At 35.1% G+C, this 18,484-nt stretch overlaps 1 protein-coding gene across 2 annotated transcripts in view; it reads right to left on the bottom strand.

Annotated features, from left to right (window-relative positions):
- Nucleotides 1-18,484, bottom strand: part of SOX30 (SRY-box transcription factor 30) — a 40,750-nt gene that overhangs the window by 9,308 nt on the left and 12,958 nt on the right. Inside the window, exon 4 of one of the 2 annotated variants that reach the window (XM_079144328.1) lies at nucleotides 17,499-17,991. The exons of the other annotated variant lie outside the window; for it this stretch is intronic. Within the exon in view, the coding sequence (XP_079000454.1) occupies nucleotides 17,499-17,991 (493 nt within the window). The remainder of the gene's footprint in view (nucleotides 1-17,498; nucleotides 17,992-18,484) is intronic. 2 annotated transcript variants of the gene reach the window in all.

Here is an 18,484-nt window from a genome sequence, read left to right as displayed (position 1 = left end):
CATCCTCTCTATCAGCATATACCATACCAGAATGGTACATTTATTATAACTGATGAACTTTCATTGACACATCATTATCACCCAACGTCCACAGTTTATATTAGGGCTCACTCTTGGTGGTGTAAATTCTATAGGTTTTAACAAACGTATAATGACATGAATCTACCATTAAAGTGTCATACAGAAAAGTTTCACTGGCTTGAAAATCTGGGCTTAGATGCAACCCTCCCTCACATGGAACCCTGGCAATTTTTCTACCATGTCCATGTTACCAGAAGGTAACATAGTTGCAATCCTACAGTATATAGTCTTTTCATCTTGGCTTTTTTCTCTTAGTAAGATACATTTAAGGTTCCTCCATATCTTTTCATGGCTTAATACTTCATTTCTTCCTAGCACTGAGTAATACTCATTGTTTGGATGTCCCACAGTTTGTCCATTCACCTACTGAAGGACATTCTTGATCGCTTCCAATTTTAGAAATTATGAATAAAGTCTCTGTAAATATTCATCTGCAGGTTTTTGAGTGGACATAAAATTCAATTCCTTTGAGTAAATACCAAGCAACATGATTATTGGATCATGTTTAGTTTTGTAAAAAACTGCCAACCTGTCTTCCGAGCTAGCTGTATCATTTTGCATTTCCACCATCAATGAATGAGAGATCCTGATGCTCCATATACTCACCCAGCATTTGGTGTCATCGATGTTTTGTACTTGGCCATTCTAATACGTGTGTAGTAGTATCTTGCTGTTTTAACTTGCGATTCCCTAAAGACGTGATGTTTCTCGTTTCCATCAAAATAGTTTCTTTAGTGAGATATCTATTCAGGTCTTTTGCTCATTTTTAAATTAAGCTGCTTGTTTTCTTATTGTTGAATCTTAAGAGTTTTTTGCTCATTTTGAATAAGTTCTTTATCAGATATGTGTTTTGCAAATATTTTAACCCCGTGTGTGGTTTATCTTCTCATTCTCTTGTACCACACTATTTTGATATTGTTTTACAGTAAGTTTTGAGATCAGGAATTGTGAGCCTTTCAAAGCTTTGTTCTTTTCAAGATTGTTTTGGCTATTTAAGATCAGTTGCAATTTCACATTAATTTTAGAATCATATTTTCCATTTCTGGAAAAAAATTGGGATTCTGTAAATTGCTTTGGGAACTATTGCAATATTAAATCTTCCAATCCATAAACAGATGTCTTTTGATTTATTTACATCTTCTCTAATTTCCTTTAGTGATATTTTGCAGTTTTCAGTTTATAATTCTTGTATCTCCTTGATTAAATTTATTCCTATTTCATTCCTTTTGATGCTATTATAAATGAAATTGCTTTCCTAATTTCCACTTAGAAATTGTTCATTGGTAGTGTATAAAAATATAACTGATTTTTTGTATTGTTATTATTCCCTGAAACAATTTCATTTATTTATTAACTATAATGTCTTTTTTGTGAATACTTAAGATTTTCTACATATAGGATTATGTCAAATGAGAATAGAGGTAGTTTTACTTACTTTTCATTTTGGAATCTTTTTATTATTTTTGTTTCCTGCCTAATTGATCTGGCTTGAACTTCCAGTGTCTCACTAAATGCTGAGGTTGGCCTTGAACTTTTGGTCCTCCTGCCTCAGGCTCTCAAGAGGCTAGGATATAGGTGTATGTCACTGTAACTGGCTGCTACTATTTTACTGAATATATTTTGTACCTACATTCATAAAGTTTATGTAGTTTTGTTTTCCCTCGACATCTGCCTTTGGTAACAGGATAACATGACCTTAGAAGTATTTATTCCCTTCTCTCCTATTTTGTAGAAGAGTTTGAGAAGGTCTGGTGTTAATACCTCTTTCAGTGTTTGGTAGAATTCACCTGTGACCCTATCTGGTTCACAGCTTTTATTTTGGGGGGGAGGGTCTAAATTATTGATTGTTCTGTTCAGAATTTTCTTGCTTCTTGAGTCAGTTTTGGTAATTTGTGTATTTCTAGGAATTTTTCCATTTCATCCAGGTTATCTAATTTTTAGAGTACAATCATGCATAGTATTTCTCTAATGATCATTGTTAATTCTGTAAGGATGGTGGTAATATCCTCAATTTCATTTCTGATTTTACTGATTTGTGTCTTGTATGTTTTCTTAGTGTAGCTACAAGTTTTTCAATTTTATTGATTTTCTACTATTTCATTTATATGTACTTTGATCTCTATTTTTCTCTTATACTTTAGCTATTGTTTGCTCTTATTTTTATAGTTCTTAAAATGTAGAGTTGAATTTTTGATTTGAGATTTTTCTTTTTAAGTATAGACCATTAAGTTTATAAATTTAAATCTGAACACTGCTTTCAATACTGAATCCCATATGTTTTGGCATGTTGTATTTTCATTTTCCTTCATCTCAAAGTATTTGTCTTTTTTCTTTTTCTTCCTTTTTTTTTTTTTTTTTTTTTTTTTTTTTTGGTGTGTGTGTGTGTGTGTGTGTTTCTAGGGATTGAACACAGGTGCTTTACCAATGAACTAAATAAATTCTCCAGTCCTTTTTATTTTTTATTTTTTATTTTTGAGACAGGGTCTTACTAAGTTACAGAGACTGGCTCAAACACATAATCTTCCTGACTCAGCTTTCTGAGTTGTTGGAAGTACAGGTTTGAGTTATCACACGTGGCTCAAAGTATTTTTCTTATTTCTTTTATAATGTCTTCTTTGACAGATTGGTTTTTTAAAAGAGTGTTAATTTCCACATATTTGTGATTTTTTTCAGTTTTCCTTTTGTTATTGATTTTTAATACCATTCCATTGTAGTTAGAGAAGACACCTTATATGATTTCAGTTTTTTAAAATTTATTGAGACATTTTTGCAATCTAAAGCGGATCTACTTTAGAATGTTCCATGCGCATGTGGGAAGACTGTGTACGGTTGCTGGGTAGAATGGGTGTTTGTGTGTGTGTGTGTGTGTATCTTAGGCCTACAGTTTACAGTGTTGTTCAGTCCTTTATTTCCTTATTGGTCTCCATTATTGGATGGACTCTGGATCACCTGTCTATTAAAGTGGAATATGGAAGTCTTGTAATACTGCCTATTTCTCTCGTCCATTCTGTCATTTTTGCTTCTTATATTTTGGGATCCTGTTGTTGCATACACACATGATTGCTTTATTTTCTAAATATTTTTATGCTTTTACCAATATGCAACATCCTTGTGTTAGTCAACTTCTCATTGCCAGGAGCAAAACACCTAATATTTAGAGGAGGGAAAGTTTATTTTGGTTCACAGTTTCAGAGGTTCAGTCCATGGTGGGCCAACACCGCTGCTCTGAGCCTAAGGCAAGGCAGAACAGCATGGCAAAAGGGCATGGGGGAGGGAAACTGTTCACATTATGGCAGCCAGGAAGCAGACAGAGTGGAAGGGGAAGGGCCTGTAGAGAAGATTAATCCTTCCTGAGCATGCCTCCAGAGACCTACCTCCTCCAGCCCACATCCCACCTGCCTACAGTTATCACTCAATTAGTTCATTCAAATTAGTATGTACTGATTAGGTAATAGTTCTCATAATCTAATCATTTCACCTCTGAATATTCTTGTGTTAACTCAGGAGCTTTGGGGAGACACCTCATATCATAATCATAACAGTCCTTGTTTCTTGTAATAATTTTTTACTTAGTCTATTTTGTCTGATATTATTATAGACACCTTAGCTCTCTTTCAGTTATTGTGTGAGTCAGCTTTCCATTGCTGTACAAACACCTGAGATAAATAAACTTACAAAGAGGAAAGGTTTATTTTAGCCTGTCATTTCAGAGGTTTCAGTTCATGGTTGATGGGCCCTGTTGCTATTGGTCTGTAATGGCACAATACATCACAGTTAAGAGTTTGTGTTGTGTGGCAGATGGAGGAGAAAGCCTGTTCACCTCATAGCAGCCAAAAATCAAGGACAGGTAGAAGCTAATATCCTAATATCCTCTTAAAGGGGCATGATCCCAACCACAACTTTCTTGCACTAGGTCTCACCTCCTATAGACTGGACCATCTCCTAAGAGCACTACAGGTTGGATTCCAAGTCTTCAACACACAGGCTCTTCAGGACCTTCAAGAGCCAAACTGCAGCAGTTACTATTTACATGGAATATCTTTTGCAATTATTTCACTTTCTACCTATTTGTATAACCACCTATTTCAAAACTAGCCTCTTGCAAACAAAATATAGCTTGAAATTTTTTGTCCATTCTGCCAATCTCTGTCTTTTAATTGATTTTAATTCACTTATATTTATAGTGATTACTGATAAGGAAAGTCTTACTCTGATGTTTTATTATTTGTTTTCTACATATCTTATGTCTTATTCCTTAATTCCTCTATTATTGCCTTATTTTTTGTTTAATGAACTTTTATCATATACCATTTTGATTCCATCATTTCCTTTTCATATATTTTAAATTATTTTCTTAATGGTTACCATAGAGATTATAATTAACATCTTAAATTTATAAAAATCTAATTGTAATTGACACTAACTTACCTTTAGTAGCATACAAAATCTCTGCTCATAAATAGCTCTACCCCCGTATATTGTTATTCTCATTAATTACTTCTTTAAACATTTTGTGTCCATTAACACAAATTTCTAATAATTATTTTATACATTGTCCTTTTAAAAATTTGGCAAATAAAGCATTATTAACCAAAAATACAATAATAATGTCATTTACATCTGCCTCTATAAGATCTTTACCAGTGTTCTCTATTTCTTTATATGGTTTTTATACACTTTCTAAAGTCATATCATGCCAACCAAAAGTACTCCCTTTTAGGATTTATTGTAGGAGCTAGACAAGGTAATGAAGGAGACTGCTGTAGGACAACTGTGAGTTCAGGGCAACATCACAAGACTCTACCTCAAAGTATTATAGGGCAGGTCTACTAGTAGCAAACTTTCCCAACTTTTATCCAGGACTATCTTAGTTTCTTCCTCATTTTTGAACACAGTTTTGTTATAGAATTCTTAGTTGCCATGGTTTGAATGTCTTCCTTTCCAAATTCAGGTATTGCCAATAGAGTAGTATTAAGAAGTGAGGCCATGATTATTTCAATAGATGCAGAAAAAGCATTTGATAAAATACAGCACCCCTTCATGCTCAAAACACTAGAAAAAATAGGGATAGTGGGAACATTCCTTAACATTATAAAGGCCATCTATGCTAAGCCCATGGCCAATATCATTCTAAATGGTGAAAAACTGAAAGCATTCCCCCTAAAAACTGGAACACGGCAGGGATGCCCTCTTTCACCACTTCTATTCAATATCGTCCTTGAAACTCTAGCCAGAGCAATTAGACAGACCAAAGAAATTAAAGGGATACGGATAGGAAAAGAAGAACTCAAACTATCCCTATTTGCTGATGATATGATTATATACTTAGAGGAACCAGGAAATTCCAACAGAAAACTTTTAGAACTCATAAGTGAATTCAGTAAAGTAGTGGGATATAAGATCAATGCACATAAATCTAATGCATTTTTATACATAAGTGATGAATCTTTGGAAAGAATAATTAGGAAAACTACCCCATTCACAATAGCCTCGAAAAAAATAAAATACTTGGGAATCAATCTCACAAAAGAGGTGAAAGACCTCTACAATGAGAACTACAGAACACTAAAGAAAGAAATTAAAACCTTAGAAGATGGAAAGATCTCCCATGTTCTTGGCCATACTACCAAAAGTGCTATACAGATTCAATGCAATTCCAATTAAAATCCCAATGATGTACCTTACAGAAATAGAGCAAGCAATTATGAAATTCATCTGGAAGAATAAGAAACCCAGAATAGCTAAAGCAATCCTTAGCAGAAAGAGTGAAGCAGGGGGTATCGCAATACCAGATCTTCAACTCTACTACAAAGCAATAGTAACAAAAACGGCATGGTATTGGCACCAAAATAGAAAGGTAGATCAATGGTACAGAATAGAGGACACGACACAAACCCAAATAAATACAATTTTCTCATACTAGACAAAGGAGCCAAAAATATGCAATGGAGAAAAGATAGCCTCTTCAATAAATGGTGCTGGGAGAATTGGAAATCCATATGCAACAGAATGAAACTAAACCCATATTTCTCACCATGCACAAAACTAAACTCAAAATGGATTAAGGACCTCAGAATCAGACCAGAGACCCTGCAGATTATAGAAGAAAAAGTAGGTCCAGATCTTCAACACGTCAGCTTAGGACCAGACTTCCTCAACAGGACTCCCATAGCACAAGAAATGAAAGCAAGAATCAATAACTGGGATAGATTCAAACTAAAAAGCTTTCTCTCAGCAAAGGAAACTATCAGCAATGCGAAGAAAGAGCCTACAGAGTGGGAGAAAATCTTTGCCAATCATACTTCAGATAGAGCACTAACCTCCAGAATCTATAAAGAACTCAAAAAACTCTACACCAAGAATGCAAATAATCCAATTGACAAATGGGCTAAGGAAATGGATAGACACTTCACAGAAGAAGATCTACAAGCAATCAACAAACATATGGAAAAATGTTCAACATCTCTAGTAATAAGATAAATGCAAATCAAAACCACCCTAAGTTTCCATCTCACCCCAATTAGAATGGCGATTATCAAGAATACGAGCAACAACAGGTGTTGGCGAGGATGTGGGGAGAAAGGTACACTCATACATTGCTGGTGGGGCTGCAAATTAGTGCAGCCACTCTGGAAAGCAGTGTGGAGATTCCTTAGAAAACTTGGAATGGAACCACCATTTGACCCAGCTCTCCCACTCCTTGGCCTATACCCAAAGGACTTAAAATCAGCATACTACAGAGATACAGCCACATCAATGTTCATAGCTGCTCAATTCACAATAGCCAGATTGTGGAACCAACCTAGATGTCCTTCAATTGATGAATGGATAAAGAAACTGTGGTATATATATATACAATGGAATATTACTCAGCCATAAAGAATGATAAATTATGGCATTTGCAGGCAAATGGATGAAATTGGAGAATATCATGCTAAGTGAGATAAGCCAATCTCAAAAAACCAAAGGACGACTGATATCACTAATAAGTGGATGATGACACATAATGGGGGGTGGGAGGGGTTAGTGTTAGGGTTAGAGTTAGGGTTAGGGAGGGGAGCAAGAATGGAGGAAGGAAGGACTGTATAGAGGGAAAAGAGGGGTGGGAGGGGTGGGGGGAAGGGAAAAAATAACAGAATGAATCAAACATTACCCTATGTAAATTTATGATTACACAAATGGTATGCCCTTACGCCACGTACAAACAGAAACAACATGTATCCCATTTGTTTACAATAAAAAAAAAAAGAATGTAGAGATTTGTGAAAATAAAAGGAATTAAGTTTAAAAAAAAAAAAAGAAGTGAGGCCTTCAGGAAGTGATTAATGGAAGCCATAAATGGGCTTCTCCCTGCCCCCCCCCACCCCCATGAATGGGATTAGGGGCCCTCATAAAGGGACTTGATGGAAGGAGTTGGTTCTTCTTGCCCTTTTTCCTTACAAAATGTAAGGACACAGCAAGAAGGCCCTCACCAGGTGCTGGCATCATGATCGGGTTCCTCCCAGTCACTGAAACTGAGGTAATATTCTGTCCTTCATAAATTACCCAGTCTTGGGTACTCTGTTATAACTGTACAAACCAGACTAAGGCATTGTCTGATTTTTTCTCCTTCATTACTTTCTGGCTTCCATGGTTTCTAAAGAGAATTTGACTACTGGCCTTATTGAGGATTCCCTGTACGTGATGAGACACTTCTGTCTTGTTGCTTTCAAATTCTCTTTTTATATCTGTCTTTTGGTAGTTTGATTATATGTATCTCAGTATGGATTTTGAAGATTATTCTATTTTGTGTTCATTGAACTTCTTGCATATGTAGTGTGTTAGTTAGCTTTTTGTAGCTATGACCAAAATTCCTCACATGGACAACTTAAAGGAGGGAAAGTTTATTTTGGCTCAATTTTAGAAATTTGGTCTATGGTGGACCAACATCACTGCTTGGGCCTAAGGTGAGGGAGAACATCACGGCAAAAATGCTGCTCACCTCATGGCAGAAGTAAAGAAGTAAAGAGGAAAGGAGAAGAAGCTACAGATTAAATGAATTCCTCCAGAGCATGCCCCCAGTGTCCCACCTCCCCCAGCAACACCTCCCCTGCCTACAGTGATCACCCTGGTAATCCATTCAAACTACAATGGGTTTGATTAGGTTATAGCTCTCTCAATTCAATGGTTTCAGCTCTGAATATTTCCGCATTAAAACAGAAGATTTGGGGGGACATCTCATATCCCACATAACATGAAGATTCACATCTTTCTTCAAATTTGGAGAAGTTTTTGGCCATCATTTCTTCCAACATTCTTTCAGTACCTTCCTCTTCTTTTGGTACACTTAATAATATCCTAAAGGTACCTTATGTTATATTTACTTTTTTTATTTTTTTTCCTATTTCTCAGAATAAATATTTTCATTGACCTATATTTAGGTTCACCGATTCTTTCTTCTGCCTTCTCAAATATGCTTCTGAAACCTTCTAATGAATACTTTTTTTTTATGGGTAGTGCTGGGGATGGAACCCAGGACCTCACACATGCTAGGCAAGTGCTCTACTATTGAACTGTACACAGTCCTAATGAATTTTTCATTTCAGTTATTTTAATTTGTATCTGATTCCATTTTATTTTCACCTCTTCATTCATATTCTGTTTGGTGAAACATTGTTCTCTTTGCTTTCTTTAGTTCTTTCTTTTTTTTTTCTCATTTTACTATTGGTACAATATAGTTTTACATAATGGTGAGATTTGTTGTTACAGATACACATACACACCATATATCAATATAATATAATTTGGCCACTATCATTCCCAAGTTATTTCCCCTTTCTTTCCCCACCTCCTTCCCCCTTTTTAGTTCTTTGTCCATGGAGCATATTTAAGGCTGTTGATTTAAGTAAGTCCGAATTTGATTTTCTGAGGGATGACTGCTGTTATTTTTTTTCCTCTGAATGTCATACTCTCCTTTTATATCTTCTGATTTTTTTAAACTGGACATTTTAATAGTATATCCATATGTTAATATTTATATTATGAATACTGAATGTGATGCTTTTAGAAACAAAATTTCCCCCCACCCAGAATTTGGTGTTGCTGTTTGTTTGGGGGTGGTAAATAGTTGGTGACTTTTTAAAACTACTTTTGTAAAACATGTATTTTTTATGAAGCATGGTCATTGAAATGTTTGTTCTATTAGCTTAGTGGTCATTTGGTGATATGACAGAGATTTCCTTTATTACCTAGACACAAAATCAAAGCATAAATATTCCCCTTGATCTTTGGAGATTATATCCAAGTTCAGACACTCCTTTCAACTCTGACTTAGCCTTCACTTCCTGCTTAAACAGAGCCTAATGATCAGTTAGAGGTGAAATTTCAAGGTCTTTTTCAGATGATCTCTGGGCATCTATCTAGTTCTGGACATGTGTGGGGCATTTTGGATTTCCTAGTATATGTGGGTGCTTCACAAAGCTCTTACTCTCCCATGTACCTCCTTTCCCAGTCTGTTATAAGTTTTTTATCTGTCTGCTACTTGTTCTGTCTGTTGTCCCTTGCTCTGGGCAGAAGCAGGTAATTAATACCTTTAAATGTTTTCTACCATCACCCTGGGAGACAACTCCAACTCTGAGAGAATTTTGAGTGGGTATGGTAAAACAAAAGGCAAGCCCCTAAGCCACACCTCAAAGAGCAGACTGATAGATCAAAATGCATAACCAAAGTTCTTTGAGAACAAGGTCTGTTACCTTGTAGCAACAAGCTACATGTGGAAATTGGGCCACTGTCCCCTTTTGCTTTTGCTGAACTGGAAAGTAGAGAACTGTAGGTAGATAAATAAAAATGCCAGAACTCCCTCTTGTCAAAATGTAAAAGCTCTATCCTTCATTAAGCATTTCTCTAGTTCTGTTCTGGGTTAAATTCCAGAGTTCAAAAAAAGTTAATTTTGTTTTTACCAGCTTGTTACTTTGTTGGAAAGAGATTGTTGGAATTTACCTTATTCTACAATTCTCAATGACATACTTTCTCAGCAGAGTTTTGTAATTTTCAGAGTATAAGTTTCACATTTCTGCTAAATTCACTTCTAGGATTTTTTCCATTCTCTTTTTGATGCTATTATAAAAGGAATTGCTTTCTCAACTTCATTTTCTGTTTTTTCATTACTAGTATGTAGAAATGCAATTGATTTTGTATATTGGCATTATAAACTTAATGCTTTTTAATAAAATAATAGGTTTTTTGGTGAATTCCTTAAGATTTTATATCAGGTCATATCATCTGAAAACAGAGATTTTTAAAATTTCTTCTTTTATAATCTATATGCCTTTTATTTATTTTTCAAGTCTAAATTGTCCTGGACTAAACCTCTAATAAAATGTTGGATAGAAGTGACAGAAACAGACAACTTTGTCTTGTCCTGATCTTAGAAAGTATTCAGTCCTTCACCACTAAATATGTTAGCTCTGGCTTTTTTGTAGATGTTCTTTGTCAAATTTTCCTTTATTTTTATTTTGTTAGAACACTTCATGTCAAATGCTTATTCTGCATCTATTCAGAAGATCATGTGATTCTATTGATGTGATATAATACAATAATTGATATACAGATGTTAAGCCAATCCTGTAGTACTGAGATAAATCTAAGTTGGTTGTGACATATGATTTTTGAATATGCTGTTGAATTCAGTTTGCTATTTTTTGAGGATATTTGTGTCCATATTCCTAAGAAATATTGGCCTATAATTTCTTCTTGTTGTGTCTGGTTTTGTTACCAGGACATTACTGATCTTGCAGAATGAATTAGAAAGTGTTTTCTCCTCTTCTGTTTTTTGAAAGAGTTTGAATCTAAAGAATGTCTCCTACAGAGAGCATATAATTGGGTTTTGATTTTTTTAATCCAAGATGACAATATCTACCTTTAACCAATTAATGATAATTATTGATATAGTTGATTTAAGATTTTGTGTATGTATGGTGCTGGGACCTTGCACATGGGCATGCTCTACCACTGAGCTATATTCACAGCCCCTGTAGTTAGGTCCATATCTGCCATTTTAATTTTTTTGTTTTCTATGTATCTCATGGTTTCCTTTTGTTCTTCTATTGATTTCTTACTATTTTCTTTTGCTTTAAGTGAATACTTTCTAGTGTAACATTTTAGTTCCTTTAACAATTGTTTTCACTATGATTTTTAGTTGTTTTCTTAGAAGTTGGCTCTATGACTTGTCATATCTTTCTGAACTTAGCAATTTGGATGTATGCTAATAATTCCATTAAAATATAGAAGTGTTGCTTCTGTATGTTGTATGCCTCCTTCCCCACTTTATGTACTATTACTGTTACACAAAACACATCTATATATGTCACAAACCCAACAATATGTTATTATAATTATTTATATAATTGTATGTCCATTAAATAAACAGAAAATACAAGGAGTATATACTTATAGAGTATGCATATTAATCTTCTTATTTACCATTCTGGTTCTCTTCCTTTTTTCTAAGGTTTCAAGTTATGGCATTATGTCTTTACTCCAAAACAACTTTGATTCTATTTATTATTTTGTTCTGTTATTCTCAACAGAATTGTTATTATTATTATTCCCTACAACAATCATTACATGTTGTTTTGTGTAATTACTTTTAAAATCAATTGAAAGCCAGAGGAAAAAATATATATTTATACAATTTTTTTCTAATTACATGATTAATTTACTGGTATTTTTTGTTTTCTTGTTTGGATTCCAGGTACCATTAGCTGTCACTTGGTTTCAGTCTAAAGAACTTCCTTTCATACTTCTTGAAATGCAAATTTAATAGCAAAGGTTTATCTCCATTTTTGATGAACTGAGAATGTCTTTATTTTTTCTTCATTTTTGAAAGATAGCTTCAGTGAATATAAGATTCTTGGAGGGAAGGTCTTTTCCCACACTTTGAAAATGGATTTTGAGGGCTGGGGAGAGAGCTCAGTCAGTAGAGTGCTTGCCTTGCAAGCACAAGGCCTGGGGTTTGTTCGATCCCCAGCACCGCAAAAAAAAAAACAAAAACAAAAAAAAAAGGAAATGGATTTTGACCTCCATTGTAGTGAGTTGTTAATTTTATTGGGGTTACTTTGTATATGATGATTTGTGTATGTGTGTGTGTGTGTGTGTGTGTGTGTGTGTGTGTGTATGTTCGAGCACTAGGGATTGAACGCAAGGACACATTATCACAGAGCTACATCCCAGCACTTTTTATTTTTCTATTTTGAGACAGGGTCTTTCTGCTTTGGGGGTTGTCTTCAAACTTTCAATCTTCCTGTCTCAGCCTTCTGAGATACTGTAATTACAGAACTGTGCCATTGGGCCCAACTTGTAATGATTGCTTTCTCTTGCTGGTTTTAAGATTTCCCTTGTCTTTGTTTTTCAGCATTTCACTGTGATGTGTTTAGGTATAACCTCTTTGCATTTACCTACTTAGAGTTCAATAAGCTTCTTGAATATGTAGACTGTTTTTCAACAAATTTAGAAAGTTTTCAGCCTTTTTTTCTATACTTCTTTCTTTCAGTTACTCCTATTATGCATACATTAGTGTGTTTAATAGTGACTCCATTCTGAAGTGGTTTTGAGGCTCTGCTAATTTTTCTTCAGTCTTTTTTTTTTTTTTTTTTTTTTTTTTTTTTTTTTTTTGCTGTGTTCTTTAGTTTGCACAATACCTATTAGACTACTTTCAAATTTAATTCTACCAGTTGAATTCTACTCTTAAGCCCCTCTCTATTGGATTTTTCATTTTCGTTTCTGTTCAGATCAACTCCAGAATTTCTATTGGCTTCTTTTTTACAATCGCTATGTCCTTGTAAATATTCTCTATTTGTTGAAACATCATCATCATTTCCTTTGCCATTTAGCATGAGTCCCATTAGCTATTTGAACATATTTATAATGGTCTTGAAGTCTTTGTCAAATTCAATACTGAACCCACCCAAAAAGTTTCTGTCGCCTCCCCCAACACTTTAAATGGGTCACATTTTCTTGTTTCTTTGTATGTCTCAATTTTTTACTGAAATGTATCTTTTTTGCCAAGTGTGTGACTCAGGAAGCTGAAGCAAGAGATCACAAGTTCGAGGTCTGCTTGGGTAACTTAGACACTGTCTCAAAAACTGAAAAAAGGTGGGGCCATGTAGCTCAGAGGTAGAGTGTCCCTGGATTCAATCTCCAGTACAAAAGGAAGAAAAGAAAACTACAAATTTTGATTAATATATGGTGACAACTCTGGATAATGATTCCCTCCCTCTCTCTAGGGCTTGATCCAAGGGAGTCATTTCCCTTCATTTCCTGATGTTTGCATCTTCACACATTTTGTGTAGCTTTTAGTTGTTTTAGAGAGAAGTGAATCCAATTCATATTTCTACATTTCAGCTGGAACCGAAGTCTTCTTTAATGATTTGACATATTGATTTTGTTTCTGGTTTTCAATTATCTCAAATTCTTGGGCTAGTAATCTTCCTATTCATAAGATCTACAAATAATGAATCCTTTCACAATGTTCTGACAATTTTCCCCCTTTGAAAGTTCAAATGGCCTGAATGATGCAAGTGTTCTTCTAAAGCAACTGTCCAGGTAATTGCCAGCCCAGATCTAGTTTGTATGATAATTTCTCAACTTAGACATTTCTGTATCAAGTAGATAGGGTGATTTTAGATTCTCAACCAGTGTGAAAGGCACCATGGGGTTTTGATTTCTAATGAAAATCACATAGATCCCTGGGTAAAATCAAGTTTATCTTTGTACTCTATCTGAATCAGCAATAAAACTATTCTATTTCCTTTATCAAGGCTGAAAAGCCCTTCCAGGGTTCTGGCTTACAAATAAGTTTTAGTACTAGACTCTACCTTGAACAGATTCAATACTGCACCTCTTCTTACTCAAGTAGTAAAATTCAAGTTTAAAACAACTGAGATCAATTCTGAATTTGAAAACATCTTTAGGACCACTATAAATAGTTTCAGCTTGTTGGTCACTTTGGCTCATAGGGATTTATTTTCCTTTCTGCTGGGTTTACCTAGGCATCAAATTGTTTATATTTAAATTCAATGTTGATTCCTAGGTAAGTACAACAGAAGGAATTGTAGGCTAAATCAACCATATTTGGGGACCACAAATTTCCCCCTCCTGTAAAGTTTCAGGTAAAAGTTTGTACATGGATGTATATGTCGATTATTATAGGGAGAGTCCAAAATTTCAATTAGATTCTTAGATGAGTCTTTGACCTAAGCAAAGCTTAAAGAGAACTGTTTTTAACCTGCATTTCTTTTGCCTAAAATTTAACAATTAGGATGCTATCTATTCCTACAAGTCCAGGAATTCTTTGGACTCACCTTCTCCACCATATGTACATATCTGAGTATATTTTCTATATATTTCAAGTTAATAACTCCCCATTTGTCTTTCATACCTTTTTGATATCTCTAATTGCAATATGTTTGAAGCACTTTTTTTTACTCAATGATCAACAGAATAAGAATTCTACATGTCTCTCTTGGAATATGAAAGAGAGACATAAAAATATAAAAAGAATATAATAATGTGCTGCAAGAGGAGGAAAAAGGAGGGGTAGAGAGAAAGAAGAACTAGTCTATGGAATCAATGTAGTACACAAAAAAAGAGGGTTTCAAAAAGCACAAAATGAAGATGGTTAAGATTTAACCAGGAAGATGCTAGCCCTCAGAGAGGGATCACCTCCTTCTGTGAGTTCATCTGTTTTCCAAATGACTTCTTGATTAAAGCACCTAACCTACTTGATTTTTATCCTAGATACACAAAGGGACAAATGGCCTGTTCGGCAAAAAATATTAAATAATATATAAAATAAACATACACCCAAAATGTTTGTAACTATGTCTCAAATATCCATTATAATTATAGTATTCAAATAGTTGAATAATTCCACACATAGATTGTGAAATAAATATAATTTATAGAAGACTTCATTGTCAATTCAGAAAAGAGAAAAACAGAATCAATTTTGTCATTTACTCGTACTCTATTTTACTGAAATATACTAGCTAGGCAAGCATAAAAAATTAGATTATCCATTTCCTGGTGAAAATTATCATCAGACACGTACAAATGAAAGTCAGAAAGTATTATAAGTAATAATTTATAAGACTAGCCTTCTGTTTTGGAAAGCTATTTGACATATGATCGATTTATTTATTAGATAAATTGAGGTGTTATGTCCAAGTCACAAGATTGTTGTGAGAATTACACAAAAAGTCTATCTCTCAAAACACAAAGAAGAAGAAAAATACAAGCAAACAAAAAACAATAGCAGCTAGAGTGAGACTGTAGCACTTTCTGATTCTTTTTCTACTTTCCTGTGAATAAATCACCCAAGACTTTTCTGTTTTATAAAACAAATTATGTAATAAATAAAATTTCTTCAACTTGAGTTATGATCCCTCAAGGTTCTAACTAAGGCCAAGTATCCCCAAATATACTCATTTGTTAAATTCCATTATGTCCTTAATACTTTTCCTATATCTAGGAAACATTTAAAATAATTTCTCTTTTTCTTCTGTTTCTGTTTTTGTTTTGTTTTGTTTTGCAATTATGGGAATCAAACCCCAGAGATATAAACTGCCCCCAATCCCCTCTAGGAAACATTTTATAAAATTCTCCAAAAGTCCTATAAAATCCCAGATCCTGGCAGATAGTAGAAAGAGAAGATTATCAACCCCTGCTTTAGTAGTCTCTTGAGGCTTGATCCCTTAAACTAAAATACTCCTGAAAGTTGCTAAAAGATGAAAAGAGCATACACAAGGAATAAAAAGCAAACCTCAGATAGCAAAATCTCCTTTCTCTTGTTTTAATCCCCTTTGTTCCACTTTCTTCCAGTCCTAAGCTAAGTATTTGAAAGCAAGTAATCCTATTATGAATTGAAGCAATATAATATATCCCCAAAAGTTGTTTCTTTTGAGTAGTGGGTATACCCAAGTTGGGAGTAGCTTTGCTTTCTAATTAACAATATATGATTGATGTTAAATGTCTAACACTCCAATCTCAATAAAACCCATCTCTGATCGGGCATGGTGGCACATGCCTGTAATCCCAGCAGCTGGGGAGGCTGAGGCAGGTGAATCACAATTTCAAAGCTAGCCTCAGCAACTTAGCAAGACCCTAAGCAACTTAGTGAGACTGTCTCAAAATAAAAAATAAAAAGGACTGGGGATGTGGTTTAGTGGTTAAGCACCCCTGGGTTCAATCCCTGATTTTTTAAAAAAGCTCTGTCTATACATATAACAGTAATTAAAAAAACAGAAAGTAGCAACTCAGTGAGATCCTGTCTCTAAATAAAAATACAAAACAGGGCTAGGGATGTGGCTCAGTGGTCAAGCACCCCTGAGTTCAATCCCCAGTACAAAAACAAACAAAACAAAAGAAACAAACAAAAAAAACCCCAAAACTCAGAGGTTGTTACCAGTCTATCAGAATACTTTCAAGGGAGTTAAATTCTATTACTCCCAAATGGAAAGTTATAAATTTGCTTTCCCTAGACACTTCCATATGAAAGTCAATTCCTTCCTTGTTAATTTACAAGGGAAATTTTCTGATTTGATTAAAAGGACACTAAGAAGAAATATAACTTTAATCTAGTCATTTAAACTTTCTTAGAAAGTCTTCCTCTATACCTTGCTATTCAAAATGTGATTAAAAAACCAGCAGAACTGGCATCATTTGGGAACTTATTAAAAATGCAGAGTATCACTGGGTGCAATGCACATGCCCATAATGCTCAGCTACTTTGGAGACTGAGGTAGGAGGACTGCAAGTTCAAGGTCAGCCTCAGTAACTTAATGAGATCCTGTCTCAAAATCAAGTCTAAAAATAAAAAGGGCTGGAGATATGGCTCAATGATGGAATGCTCCTGGGTTCAACCCCCAATACCACAGTAAATAAATAAGTAAATAAATAAATAAATAAACACAATGTCACACATACTATGCTTCAGCAGGACCCTACTATATCCCAGATCTATCACATCAGGATTGGCATTTTAACAAGATGCCCCATAATTTATGTACACATTAAAGTCTGAGAAGCATACAGTAAGGGGCTTTGACTAAACGAGCTTAAGGTCCTTACAGTTGTTTCTTACGGGGGAAAAAAAATCATCTGACAATATTGGAACCTATATTTTCGTGTGAAAAGACCTGGAAAGGGCTAAGTAAGAGCTACTCTGTTAGGCAAGGCAGGTGCACTCTTTCTAGCTCCCCCAATCCTCAACTGCCCCCCTTCATCCATTTATGCTAATTTCTTGGCTCCTAATGTGATTTCTAAATTAGATTCCAAGCAGAATTGAGTTCTTTTTAACCAAAAAGATATGTCTTCAGAAGTAAAATTCATTAACTATATTTTTAAGTGAAAGAAAAAAAAAAAAAAAACTGTTCATTTACCTTGATGGGAAGTAGTGAGGTCCAGGAAGGAAGTAAGGGTGATGGAAAGAGAATCGTGGTGGTGTCCCAAACAGTGTGGCTGGATGGCCAAGGGGAGGAGGCTGGTAGACGTGTGAGTGTGGAAGGGGAGGAGCCTGGGGGATTGGAGCACCTCTGGGACAAGTGGAAACGCTGGAATACTCCTTGGAAGGCTGGATGGTTGAGGTTGCAAATCTGGCATGGGCTGTACTTGCACTAGTTGGAATTCTGCTGGTGCTCTCCAGAGAGACGGGAGTGGGTCTCTTCACAGAGCGATTGGCTCCGGAAGGCAGCCGATGAGTGTCAGTTTGGGAAGGCCCAGCAAAGCGCTGAGGTGGGAGTGCTGGGCGGAGCGGCAGACTTGGAGCCTGAACAGCCACCTGGGCAGTACTGGAGACACTTGGTTGGAAAAGTGTGATGGGGCTTGGGCGCTGGACTGCAGGTGTGGGCAGTTGGATGGCAGGTGGGGCTTCACCTTTAGAAATAAAAAGAGCATAGGTCAAGCATTAATTGGGTCATGGCATGTTTCTCCTTTTCCAGTAAAACAGTATCATACCAAATCACTGTATTTCATTTATAGCATTTTGAATGAACTGAAGACATCATGATTTGTTTATTAACATTTTTAGAAAATCTCTCTTTCCCAAACAAACTCTAAGTCCCATGAGACGAGAAATCTTTTCTATTTTGTTGATTACTGCACTACTGAGGCAGAGTTCTGGTGGGCACAGATTAAGCCCCAACAAATTGTTTTGTATGAATAAATAAATGAATAAGACTACTGATTCATAAGTTGGAAGAAGGAATATATACAAATGCTGGTGTGCATATATAATTTTTTCTAGCAAGTAATTTAACTATTGACAATAACTACCTTTAAGGAATGATCATCCAGGAAAGGGGACAGGGCAGTTGAACAGTAGGAAAAGTTAGACTTTGATTGGATATTATGTGAATTTTTATAAATC

The sequence above is a fragment of the Sciurus vulgaris genome, assembly GCF_902686455.1.
Source record: "Sciurus vulgaris genome assembly, chromosome: 6".
Classification (NCBI taxonomy): Eukaryota; Metazoa; Chordata; class Mammalia; order Rodentia; family Sciuridae; genus Sciurus; species Sciurus vulgaris.
Note: the sequence above shows the minus strand (reverse complement) of the source record. Positions and strands in the feature narration are given on the sequence as shown.